Source organism: Strix aluco, chromosome 3, assembly GCF_031877795.1.
Source record: "Strix aluco isolate bStrAlu1 chromosome 3, bStrAlu1.hap1, whole genome shotgun sequence".
NCBI classification, from domain to species: Eukaryota; Metazoa; Chordata; class Aves; order Strigiformes; family Strigidae; genus Strix; species Strix aluco.
This window is the reverse complement of record NC_133933.1, coordinates 871,830-885,914: the sequence shown is the minus strand read 5'-3', so window position 1 is coordinate 885,914 and position 14,085 is coordinate 871,830. Positions and strand designations below refer to the sequence as shown.

General features: G+C 38.1%; 1 protein-coding gene across 3 annotated transcripts in view; it reads left to right on the top strand.

Annotated features, from left to right (window-relative positions):
* Window positions 1–14,085, top strand: part of EFEMP1 (EGF containing fibulin extracellular matrix protein 1) — a 49,427-nt gene that overhangs the window by 24,882 nt on the left and 10,460 nt on the right. For all 3 annotated transcript variants that reach the window (XM_074817116.1, XM_074817114.1, XM_074817115.1), the window contains one exon: window positions 11,513–11,635. In XM_074817116.1, coding sequence (XP_074673217.1) covers window positions 11,513–11,635 — 123 coding nt within the window. The remainder of the gene's footprint in view (window positions 1–11,512; window positions 11,636–14,085) is intronic.

Sequence of the window (14,085 nt, the reverse complement as noted above, 5' to 3'; positions counted from 1 at the left end):
AGGCATTCTTCTAACAGCTCCGATTATACTGGAACCAGAAAACCAGCAGCAAAATACAGCCATTGGCAGGTACTTACCAGGTCTCTGGGCATCGAAAACACCTTGGTGATCTAAGCAGATCACACTGCTAGGCTTGAATTATAATCAAGTGTTTAATAAACACTATTTCTGTAAGTGAAAAGCAGCTACATTAGTAGGGCTCTTAATGTGCCTTTCCCCCCCCCCCCATTCTTTTCTTTAGCCTCCACTTAGTCACCTCTATCATGATACATCTTTTGAACTTTGATGTTCATTTTTCTTCCTTCATAAATATTCATACTGCCTTTTTTTTTTTCCTTTTCCCTTCAAAGAACAGATTTCTTTTTCCCTGGTGCCTCTGCCTCTCTTTTGATCCTGCCTGGCTTTGCCTCTTGTATCTATTCTCTTTCAAACAAAGAATTTTTTAAACTTCATTTTAAGCCCCCTTCATGTTAAGAACTACATGGAAAATTGGATTTTCCACTTAAGTGCAAATGGAGAGCCAGCTAATGTGAATTCTTAAGGCAAGACAGGCAAACAAAAATTTACAAGATGCTGTTCCTGATGGTTTTGTTAGATCAGTACCACATAAGACTGCTTGTTTGTAGCATAGTCAAACTGATACTGCCACAGAAATCTTAACTTTTGCACATACATTTCACTTCACTTTGCTTGAACTGTGCAACCTGAACATTGTGTTTTTCTATCCCAGCTCTTCCAATCCCCTCCCATCCCTAGAGTATATTTTGGACCAAATCAACTGATGTGTCTTTTTTAAGTACTATTTCCATAATTTGCTTTTGTTGGTCTATCATTCAAAAGTTGTAGAAGGCGTGAAAGTGAATTTCTTTTAACCATTTCATTTTTCAATTCACGAGAAGGTAAAATACAAACCAGTGCCCACTAATTATACTTTGAAAGTATATAACTATTAGCTACATTTCTTCAGAACAAGGCATCTGTGGGTACATACAGCAGCATGCTAAAAGTATCACATAACCATGGAGGAAAAATTCATAACTAAATAATGCCTTCAAAGGCATTTCTGAAGTTGGAACAGCATCAGGAATCTGCTTATTTACGTAGGAGCTGTGGAGATTGCAGCATGTTGGTACTGCCAACTGATAGGATGATTAGTGCTAAAAACAATATCATCATTTAGATAAGCCTTCTCCTTCTGATAGCTGCTATTGAACTCGACTTGAACTTAAATGTTCTCAGCTTGGGAACTACAGTTAAAATTCCTAAAGCAGTTCATTCAGCCTGCAAAAGCTAAAGGAGATTTATTGATAAAATTGGTCCCTTATATAAAATATTTTAAGTCCCTTGTTTTATATCTTAAGTCCTTTGTATCTGAAGGTCCCTTGTTTCTTAAGGTAGCCAAGTGTGCCCTGACGAGCTATGCATTCACTACCAAAAGAAAGCCTCAGGCTATTGTATTTCAGGCTGGGGTTGGATGTCACATAGTTTATGCTCGGTGCATCGGTTGGCTCACTGTGTTAATTCGATTTTGTTCCGTTGGTAACTAGCTGCCTTTACTGTCAGAGGGACATGCAGACTAGGGTGGTGCCACACAGACAGAGCAGGTTTTCACCTGACTGCATCCCCGTTGCAGAACCTTTGCCAGCAACTCCCACGTGGAGATGCCTCCCTCACTGTAGGAGACACTGTGGTTCCTCACAAGAGGAACAGTCTGATTAGGACTAAACCAGTTGAAGACATGCCAACATACAAGAAAAGCAAGATTTTTTTTGCAGGAACTGTTTTAGGTGTTGTCTCAGAATAAAAGTTGATTTTTTAACGTGTGCTCTGAAGCACACTTTTTGGGTAGAAGTTTGTGTTTTCCTCTGCAGGCACCCTGCAGCTGCCGGTGTCAGTGCTGTGAAAAGGCTTGCAAAGATTTAATGAGTGATTCTTCAACTTCCTAATTAAAAACCGCAATGAGTTTTGGGGCCTTTATTTCACTAATACTACAGGTTGTAGCAGTAATATTTTGTTCAGTCAAGCCTAGCTAAAGGAAAATGCTTATGAGGTTTCCAAGGAGAGAAATAAACAAAATGGAAATGAATAGGGAACTTGGAACTTTTAAGTGTACGTAATTAAGAAAAAAAAATACATCCTTCAGATAATTCTGGAAACTATTAGGAGATATTCATAATTCATAACCAGTTGTTTGGTTTTCTTTCAAGCAAGGGGGCAGCTTTACATCAAACACTGACTAGCTTTTCCATTAACTTAAATAAACAAAACAGTATGCTTCAAGTTAAATGAACTTTTCTTTTTTTTCTTTTTAATAACTGGGTGAATTAGAAATAAGAACAAGACATTTACTTTCAAATAGGAAATTAGTTTGCATGCTATTTCTTCATGTTAAAAATACTTTGGAACACTCACAAAAACAATGTTAAGCTGAATTTATGGAAATGTTCCATATCAGTTTTGAAGATGATATGCCAGATGTCGGGGAGAACTCTTTCATCTGCAATAATGGAATAGTTTAATCCACCCTTGTTGTTTTTGAGTATAGTCCAAGTGTATTGGTCATCATGGGTGGGTGATCCTCTCTTAGGCAGGCATGAACCAAAAAGCACAAGTTGTTAGACCTCTAGCATAAAGTCACAAGAAAGCAACAGCAGGAAATACTCTCCTGAAAGTAAAAATAAGCTATTGCAATCTAAATCAAAAAGTTTACCATTATGACAACTCACATTTTGAAGCACTCAGACTTGCAGACACATTGCACTGAATTACTGGATTGTAACTTGAAAGCAAGTATGGCTCCATTTATGGCCCCAGCAGAAATAAAGCCAAAAATACATATTGTAAATTAATAGAGATCAATCAAAAACATGGAACATTTTTCTTCCTGATGAGCAGGAAGACTGATAGTTAACATTATGGTCTTCTATTAGGAAAGAAGTACTCTTCCCTTTGAGAAACTTTAAACACAGAGACATATATATTAACATCCATGTTCTTGTTTTATGAACACATGTTGAAGTAACACTGGGTAGAAAAGACATTGTTAAATGTCCTTTGGGAATAGTTTTTGTGGCCTTGTATCAGACTAACATTGTTGTCTTATTAGCCATGCCACTTATTTGTAATAATAATTTTAATTCCGGTATTACTTGAACAGTGTTTTACGCGTCACATTCATTTAATTCACTCTAGCTGCAATTCAATAATGATTATCAGAACACATTCCTACAAGCTGCGTTGGACCATGGCTTGTACTGGTAGGGGCCTGGAAAAGTACAGAGCACAACACAAAAGAAGTTGTAACAGAGCATTAGGCTTTTTAACTTGCCATAGCGTTTCCAGCATGGACAGCTACTGTGCAGAAGGCAGAGGAGCCCAATTCATGTTTGGGTGCTGCTTCAGGTTGAGCACCCTTACCTTGTCACCACTGAAATGCTGTCCTGAACGTAACGATTAGAAGGATTGTCTTACGATACAGGGTAGAAAAAGCACGTTCAGTTGCGTATGGCATCGCTGTCTCCAAAGTCAAAAAAATCTCAGAATTAAAAGCTATTTACCTTTGGCAGTGTAATTTCCAGGCTGCATGGCATACACTAGGGAAGGAAGGTAGCATCACAGACGGAGGCAAAGTGGAGGGCAGAAGAAAGGAAGTAATGCATCCATTCAAAGCTTCATTCATTTTTTTTTTTTTTTTTCCTTTTCAGCTGCCTGCCACTCCCAAACAAACATGTGGGAGATGTTCTAGTGCTGAAAGCTATGGCTCACTCCTTCATTTCGCTATTCTATGTGATAAGTCTATTCAGTTTGGACATACCAAAGACAATACATAATTATGACAAAGTACTGCAGTCCAGACTTGATTATTACAGCTTGATCCCTCATTAACTCTGCTAATAGAAGGATGCTTTTCCTGTACCTTCATATTCATGAAGTCACTGTGCTTGGGTAACTTCCCAAATTCATGGTAGTTGCTAACACTTTTGCAGTCCAAATACAGGAATCGCACAAGGACCTCTAAGTTGCACTGCATTTTATTTTTTTTTAATACACTTTCTACATTAATACTTTGCATTACTTCTATTTTGTTGTGCCATGATGTCCGGGAAGACTAAAAGACAAATCTACAAGGAACTCGCTTTGTTATACTCTCAAATTTGAGAGGGGAAATGTTTCAGCACACCAAAAGAAGTCCTGCCATTTTTCATGAAAGTCTCATTAATTTCAACATTCTACCTCACATATTTGCTTAAATGTAGGTCTTGGCTCTTACGTACATTTTTCCTGTGCAAACAAGTATTTGTGCAGGTTACCTTCGCTCAACTGTGAAAACTTGTTACCAGGGCAATCTGTCCAATATACTTAACATGAAAGGGCCAAAGGAAAATTTAAAAGGGAAAGAGAAAAACCAGCAATAAAGAGGGAGTTTATGGGCTGCTACAGAGGTGTACAGAATTATAGACGCTACCTCATGACACTACTGGATAGTGACTGCACTGTTAGAGTGCAGATCTCTATATTAACAGGTTTTGCCACTCCAGAAGTGAGAGATCTCTCCAAATATGTAATCTCCTGGTACCTACTGACCTGATGTTATGTAACATATTTTGTGCTGGTATTTACCACCGCAAAGCACAGCCTCCCAACACCAATGAGTTAAAAGTTGTCTGGGCATCCAGCCCAGATGAATAACATCCCAAATGTTGAAGGAAGTAGCAAGGGAAATAGAAAAGCCTTTGACAGAAATTGTTGATAGCTTGCTAAGGCTGGGGAGGGAACCAGGGAATTTGAAGGTTGCTAATGTTGTTCCTATGTGTAAGAAAGGATCAGGGAGGATCCAGGAAACGACATAGCAGTGAGCTTGGCTTCAGTTGCAAGAACAATATAAGAAACATAAATAAGGGACAAAATACTTAATTTGGTAAAATACAGTAAGCCCATACTGATGGTGGAGGAACTATAGTTGTCTAATTTCTTCAAGTATTTTACCTTCAGCTGGTTATTTCTGAAAAATACCAATATAAAATGTCTTACAGGCAGAAGGAAAGCTGATGAAGTGGACAAAGTGAAAGGTTTTACCGAGTCCTGAAGTTCAGTAAATTGTCCACAATACCTGCAGTCCTGTGTAGATCATTGTATGTCTGATATCAGACTCACTGGTGCCACTGCTTACGTGGGAAGCAGTGTTTTCAGGTCAGATGAATCTATTAGAAAAATAGACCAAGTCATTTTCTGCTCTCACTGAGAACTCAAAAAGTTTAAACCGATGAACTAAAATATTTATCGTTTACATTCAAAACAAATGGAGTCAATGACAAGTGCAACACTGACATCGACGGAATCATTCTGAGTTTAGATTTGTGTAAACCATTCAGAACCTGGTCCGTTGGTGCTGCTCAGCGAGGGCAGAAATAAGAATTCAGATCCCATAAGGTCATTTTAAGAGCCTTCTTTTTGATCTGGTGGAATATTCTGCTTACAAGATCGTTACAGTCCAGAATAGAGAAAGCAACCTACAAACATTTTGTGACTTGTTTGAACAGATGAATGTATACACAAAGAAGGCGCGAAGATGCTGTAGTAAATTGCAATATGTTGAAAGGCAGTGAGCAGCAAGAAGCTGAGCACCTCACAGGAATAAGGCATACTCGAATTAGTTAAGAATACAGTTCTCCAGCTATGAGCACAACATACAGGTATGAGCTAGAGCAGAAAAGATTCAAGGGGCTTGAAGAAGAGGAAGGATAGATGTGGATTGCATTTTTCTCTACAAAAGTTTGAAGCACTAGTGAAATGCATCTTGTGAATTTATGTACTTCTCCTAATGATACAAAGAAAATTACAGAGATTAAGCTGTTGCATAAGTGAGCAAGCAGCATGAGTCAGGGGGTTTGGGAAAAATGAGTCACAGCATGAAGGGCACAGAGCCAGGTTTGTAGCTCAGAAAGAGAGACTAGGAAAGAATTTTATGGATGTAGATAAGAGCCTGACAGAATGGATTGCAGTAGAGAAATAGAAAAACTAACTAGCTCTAAAAACAGGGAACCATACACTAGATTTAGAGAAAGCTATAGCTAAAAAGCAGGTCAGGCAAAATTTTTGTACACAACTGGTGGTTGAAATATAGAGCAGGCTGCCAAAGTCAGCAATGGAAGGACATAATTGTGTAAATCACTTCAAGAGGGAGTGCGGGTACATTTTTGGAAAATGAGGGAATCACTGGGTATAGCTATTAGTGAGGCTTGTGGAATTAAAACTATGAAATGCAAGTTGATTTATATTTTCAAGGAATACAGGAGCAAGCTCTGCTGCCCTCCATGGTTCTCACGTTATTTCTGTAGCACCCTGCAAGCTTGGAACAGTAGCCTATGCAAATCAGAGCATTATCTTAACCTGCAGATAGTTATCAATATGAAAGTCTTCTACAATGGACTTTCTCAAATAGCCCTGGAAATTGCTGCAAAAGGCAGGATTTATATTAGATTGAGTCACTGGGGTCTAATGGCCCATATTCACCATCGTACAGTTGAGGACTTCCATAAACATTTCTAAAGGAGCAGCACAGTTTATGTGTAATTTAATTGAGAGACCCGTGTCCTCAATTGTAATGCTCCTCCCTCCACTTCTCTATTGACTCTGACTCTTCCCACCAATTTAAGGTTTTCTATAGCAGTAATCATTACAGCTTGATAGAGGACCATACTACCTATCCCATTTTGGGAATGGTAAAGTTTGGCCGAGCACAAGCCTGCGGGAAAAACAGAATGTGAGATTCATATAATTGAAGACCGTGTCAGGATGCTTAATGGATCTGAATTCAGACACTTAAGAGAGCCTGCATTCTGTGTTTTTCAATCCCCCGAGTACTTGTGATTGAAGCTCTCTCAGTGTAGTATTCTGGATGTTAACACCTATAAGCAACATATAGAAATTACAGTACTCAGTCCAAATTCATTTTACAAATTTTGTTACATTTTTATAACTATTCAAAGTACAAATAAATCCTGTAATAAGTTTGCTTTTGAGTAGCCTATTGAAAGACTCCATAAAATGATCAAGACAGAAGGTAATCCAGTTCCATTTTCAACTAAATTCAATCTGCAAAAGGATTGTTAGACACACACAGGTTATTTGAAAGGAAATTTTCCAACTACACAGGATGTAACTGTCCAGAGAATAACTGTCTGGGAATAAAAATCTGTGCAACATCTTAGATCAGACTCAGAGATACAGTGAGTTTAAGAATTAATCTATATTTCACAAGTCGCATCCATCCATAATAAAATACTATTCAGGTTGTTTAACAATTTAATACAAACTTACAGCTCTTGTTTATCTGTAGTGAACAGCACCACCTTTTAAAATGTTAGCTGAGATTAGAAAATGCAAAGAAAAAAAGGTAATGTTAAAAGAGAAGATCATTTTCATTATTGGTTACCAATATAAAGTACATTGCCTACCTGGTGAACAAGTGTATGTGGAACATCTAGAAATAAGATGTAAACAAACTTGATGAGGAATGAGTTGAGGGTGTTTCCAGGTATAGCTTACAAGATACTGGCTTAAGGTAGACGCTTCAGCTATGGCATCAGTTGCTGAAACACTTATGGAAACAAACTTCATCATGATGACACTAGATTTGGAAAAGAGGATGCAGAGGAAAGATGCTCAAGAATGAGCTTGTAAAAGCCCATTATTTTCTTTCTAGATCTGTTTCTTATACTGCACTCATCACTGTGGTATCTTGAGTGCTTTCCAGTAGTGCATTAAGCAACATGACAAACATCTGTCACATGTTTGTTCTCTCACCCTCTCCCCAGAGATACAAGTGTGTGCAATGGAGTGTCTTGTTTTAATTTTTTTAATTATTATAAATACACATGCACGTAACACATTATTAAACATTCATGCTAGAGAGAAAAGGTCAGACAAATTTATCTTGCTCTTTGGATTAAAGCTGGTGAGCTCTGTGATGTTGCTGTAGGAGTTTCTATCACGTTTGCCCCAGATTGCTGTGTCTTCACAGATACCAAATCAGTCTGGTCACGGGTGTCTGTAGCTGGCAGAAGCCAAAAGTATGGATTCCCAATACCCACCATTTACTGTTCACACGTAAGTCTAGCTATTTTGTCAAGAAAGAGCAAATGGAACGAGATGGTAGAATTTAAGGAAAACACGTGCTTTGGATAACCACCATCTAATCCCCATATTATTGCATTCGATATGGACTAAAAGCAGGAATTTATGCAGCTTCCAAATCACAATCACAGAATCAGAGGGCACTGCGTGAGTTACGATAAACAAGCTACGAATCTAATGGATTGAAAAAGTCTGATTTAAACTGAAAGAAGTAGTTATTGGAATAATGGAATGAAGACCTGGGAGTTACTGATTTCCATACAGAGGGGACATAACTGCGAAAACAATCTGGAAGCTCTCAAAGTCAGACCCTAAACACTTGCAGATAGACAGTCTACCCATTCAAGAATCATGAACACGTAAGTGGGAATCCCAGATCAATACTGGCACCACCAGGGTAAGAGTATGCTATTTCACATGGGGAGAGAATTGTTTGTGTGTGTTGGTAGGTAACTCTACCTCTGCCACCTCAGGGAAAAACAGAGCTGATCTGTCTCACCCCAAGGAGACCTCCAACATTGATGTTGCTTCCTTCCAATGACTTCTCTATTGCTCCAATAACTCTCAGGACAGTTAGAAAAAAAAGACTCTTTCTCTAATGGAGGATGATTCAAGGCACATCGAGTGCCAAGAAACTGAAGACTTCTCTTTGGGCCTCAAAGGCACAGATGCAGAGATGTGTGCAGCAACATCACATAGCAAAATCCACCGATGCTTCTTTCTGTACTCCACAAGGGCTGGGCTGCTTCTCGTATCGCGCTAATACGATTCACATTTGGCACTGCTTTCAGCACTGAGATCTTCCACTCACTTCCTCACCCTTGTATCGGTCACAACAGTAGACATACCTGTAATTATTGCAATACTGGAGATTTCAGAACTGAATGTTCCAGCATGGAAACCTTTCTAGATGCCTGTTGTTCTCCTCCCACAATATCTTCCGTGATCTTTAGGCCATCAGCTTTTCTCTAACATTACTGATTTCTTTGCACAGATGTGAGCAGAACTGCTCCAAGCGTGGCAGCCTACTGCCCTTCTCCAGTGAGGGACAGAGGCTGCTCTCCTGTCCACTTCCTGCCTTAGGCAGTTCAGTGAAGTCCAACAAAAAAACAATAGGATTGGAATTTTCAAAGAACTCCCATCAATCCTTCACTCCATGTATCTGTTTCCCTGGCTTGCCTAGGGACTCACATCTCAACAAAAGCCATCCAAAGACAGTCAAGATAGCAAAAAGTGTGACAATGCAGAGTAACAACACTGATAAAGCTCTGCTGAAGCCCACCAACAATAGGCTACATACTGATACGTGTTTTCATGACATGTAGAAGACAAACATGACATACAGTCACAGCTAATACGCAACCCAGTGCAGGATCCTAACTTGAGTAAGAAGCTTAGGAGAGCTCTGAAGGATTCCTTGAAACAAGTCTTAGGAAAAGGTTATTCTTATAACCACAAATATCTTTTTGGCCATAACATCAAATCCTCCAAAAGTTTCCAAATGAGGAGGCAGCTAGCAGTCAAACACTACTTTTGAATAACAGCTTTTCTTTCAAACTGAACTTACCCTTGGGAAAAATTAAAGACCCTGAGTGCACAAGTCAATCTAGTTTGCCTCATTTTAGCTTATGATGCCACAGAAATTAAGCTAAATGGAAATCAAGCCATGGATGCAAATGGCAACATAAGGACTTAGTGCATTTTGACAAATCCATCTTAAAACATAGCTCACCTTAAGTTGACTCATACATGAAGTTTCTAAAGATCAGATAAACTTTTTGTTCCAGAACACTCTGCATCAAAAAGGATTTGAACTATACAAGTATTATAGCCATTTTATTTTCAAGTTTTGTAGAAACTAGGAGTATATAGAAAGCCCAGTGAAGTCCCTGCAAAGACTTGCATTGAACTCCACCGTGCTTTGGTTCCAGCAGTTAATGATGTGTCAGGTGGGTATGAGGCAGCCAGCTATAGTCTCTGAAAGTCTTTACACCTGAGAATGTGCTTTTCAGCTGTCAGTACAGAACAATGGAGTCGGCAAGTCCTGCGTCAACACAGCAGCTTTAGGACTGATAATTAGGCAGAAATGCAAAGAGCGGGCTAACATAAAAGGACTTTATTTTTCCTGTCAGATAAAGAGAATATATACATAAAATATTTGAGCATTTGGGGAAAGGGCAAACATTGAGAATTAATTCAAACTGTTGATGGTTTATTTTTTATTGAATCTTGTGGTCAAAATTGTTTTCATTTGCTATGAGAAAGAATCCATCATTTTTTCCAAAGCACCACCCAGAATCTGCCACTGGTGATGTTCTAACATCCCCAGTGCCTATACAAATAGAGAGGTCAGCTGAGATTTGTAAACTAGAGATCATAAGTTTTAAGGAATTTGTTTATTCAGCCTAGAGTCTCCAAATTGTGTACAATGCCAAAATTAAAAAGTCTTTTCACTGTACTGTGTCAGGTTACAATAAAAAGCTCTCCAACATTTTGGATGTTCAGATGAGAAAGCAAATTGCAATTCCATTTTAAGCAACCTATTTGTCAGCACATGCAGTTTAATTATAATTAAGTACCTCCAGCAGTTATAATGAATAGGCAAAATCAAAATGTTGGTTTTATACTTGTATAAACCTGCATTTAGTGTGAACTAAAAGCTGCCTGAATTACACTGAAAAGTATCAGTCCAACATTTGCATTTTTAGCTGTACTGTTCAAATCCAAACGTACGTAAACTGTTTCCAAAGGCTTTAACAGATTGATTGAATTAGAGGAAACTTTCATGGGAATGACAAGAGGCAGATCTCTTCCTGATGAGAAGGCCACCACATACCAAGTTCCCTGTCCAAAGTATGGAGCACAGGAACCATGCAAAAGAGATCACCGGTGTCTTTTTAGTATCAGCAGAACAACATATTTCTAACTCATCTCATTCTTGAGAAAGGGCTGAACTACGTTTGCTGAGATTTTCCAGAGTAATTCAGCATGCAGCAAACAACCAGCATGGGAAAAAAACAAAACAAAATAGACAAATGATTAAAATATGATAAAGTTGCAAGAAGTTTACAGAAAGTTCTACAGCGATAAGTACAAAATATTAGTGGTATTTGACAAATAAGATGTATCTGATTGTTTAAAATAACCATATCTTAAAATATTTCCAAATGCAGTATATTAGAATTCCAAGCTATTAGAAATCTGATAGCATTTTATGTCCTGCAAATGGAGTAAGCATTGACATGACATCTTTGGAGTATTCTTGAATTTTGCTGCCTTCACTTACAGGTAGTTTGAAGATGTGTAAAGCATTTCAACAGGCTAAATACTTTAAGTAAACTTTATGACTAATATTGCATTTGCTTTTTTTATAAAGATATAGATGAATGTGCAACTGGAACCCATAACTGTAGAGCTGACCAAGTATGTGTCAATTTAAGAGGGTCCTTCAGCTGCCAGTGTCCTCCAGGCTATCAGAAACGAGGGGACCAATGCGTTGGTAAGTGTTGCTCTAGACTAAGTTACTTTGTTTCATTATCTACAGTTACCAACTTTATATTGAATACAAAGTGTATAGGTATGTGAACTGTAAAATTGCTATGTAACTTTGAAATGCAATGGAGTAATCATTTTTATCACAATAATTCATCACTAAAACATGGAACTAGAAACTATTTTAAGTATAATCAACGCTTGGAGTCGAACTTCACAAGATTAATTTTCCTAACAGTTACCGTTGTGTTTATTGTTTGTATTGGGGTATTGCCTAATGTCCCAGATATAGTCATAAGTCTGCTATAGCAGCAAACCTAAAGCGTGTCTTTCCACTGACCTCAGTGAGACTTGACTCCAGATCTGTAGGACAAAGCACTACCTTCACACAGACCTAATCCCCGCTCTGCAGAGCCCCCTTGCACTGTGCTTTATGAGTATAAATGAAAGAGATGGAAACTCTGAATGCAGGTATATGATATTTGCAACTTGTAAACCACTACGCTTTATTCTTTGTGCCAAAATAAACTATCAGCACCCATGGGACCTATACAAGTATAGCATTAAATTCAATCCAAGTGCAGCGTAAACACTGCATCTTTCCTATTCCATCCTCTTTTGGGGACATTATGGAGAAGTGCCATTACTCTGTTCCTGCAGTCTTCTTTCAGCCGTACTTAACACCTCTTTAATCGTGATTTCAATGGATGAATTGCTTTTATAGGCACTCCAGCCTTAAGCCTTAGGTTTGTCAGAGATAATAAAAACGACTATGAAATAAGAGAATCAAATATATACATCATGAGGTGATATAAGAGGTGGTCTTGAGTAAGACACAAGACTGGTTTTATGCAGCATAGGAGAAAAGCATTTGTTGGGGGTTTTTTGTCCTTAGCAGAACGGGAACAGCAGCACTTCAGGTTCTCCTCTTTGTGTTAGAGATCGTGCGTTTGAAAGTGTTTAAGAATTTATTTTTAATCTCTTCCAAAAAGCCTTGCAAAGGCTGTAGGTAGTCACTGCCTAACAAGAGCTGCAGGAAGGAAACTGGGGAAATTTCAGTACACGTCTAGACTAACTTAAATTTCTGGGCATGGCTCTCTCTTTAGAGTTCTGAGCCAAGGCCTGTAGAAATCAACCCAAAAATTGTTATCTCTTTCCTAAAAGATATGGATCAAGCCCTGAACTGACAAATTGATATAAACACAGATGTATCTGATTTTTCCCAGTTTTCTGTGCAAGAGTAGGATGAGTAGTTTGGGATGTAGGTAGAGAAATAGTTTTGACAGGTCACTGTTTTTTGTTTGGGGTTGTTTTTTTTTTTTCCAAATAGCTGGTCTTTATCTAGACTTTTTAGAGCAGATAAAATATATTACTGCTCTGCAATAGCACTTCTAATGTCAAGACCTACGGTACTACCTGAAAGTCTCATGGAATGCATATTGCAGCACTCCAAAGAAAAGCAGAATGATACACCCTTATATCTACATGTGAATATATTTATGCATCTAAATCTACACATGAAGATGTCTGGAAAGTGAAATTTCCCTTCTCCTATTTAGGTCAAAACCAAGAATAACACCTGTGTTACATATTACACACTGACCTAAATTATAAGTACATCCCTACACTTAGTACTGTCAGCATTTCAGAATAAAGCCTGTCTCTGGGGATTTTATAACAGCTTAGCCAGAAAATGTTCTTGGGGCCAGATCTTGATAGAGGTTCTCCATATGGGAGGAAATGTTTCTCAAATTTGAAAGAAATTTTTCCAGACTATTTTGGCTTCAAGGTAAAGGGAGAAAAGGAGTCATTTCTAACGATTGATAGATTTTAAATTCACAAATCATTTCTGTCTCTGAGAATTTTTTTTTAATTTGCTTGTTCACATTTTGCAAAATTAGTGTTTTCTGAAACATGGGACAGCAGCATTACTTCCAACAGAAGATTTGGCCGAATTGATTAGATAATGCTTAGCCCTTAGATCTGCATAGACCTGATGTGCCTAATCCCACAAGAAAAACTCCCGCTGAATTAGAGTCAGACCCTGGAAGCATTTTTGTGCTTAAGTGCAGTGCCTAGCAGTGAAGCACTGCTCATATGTCTATATTGTATAATCAGATCTTTAAACAGCAATTTGTAAGAGCTTAGTTCAGTAAAAGTCAAGGATAGACGAGATCTGTGCCTCCTAATTTATTCCATTTCTACTTCCAAATTTCTCTCTGCAACAAAAGAGTTACAGCGACAATCACTACTGTACAGATAGCCAGGAATTTTCCAGCAGAAGGCTTTTCATTCAGAACCATCCAAAATACAAACTGCTAAGTTTAGTCCCAAACAGTGACTGCAAATTTGACAAAGCAAGGGTTAACTTCTAAAGATTATTTTTTCGCTTGATATTAAAACAAACACTTTCCTCATTATAAAAAAAAAGTCTTGGCCTCTTTTTAAACACATCTA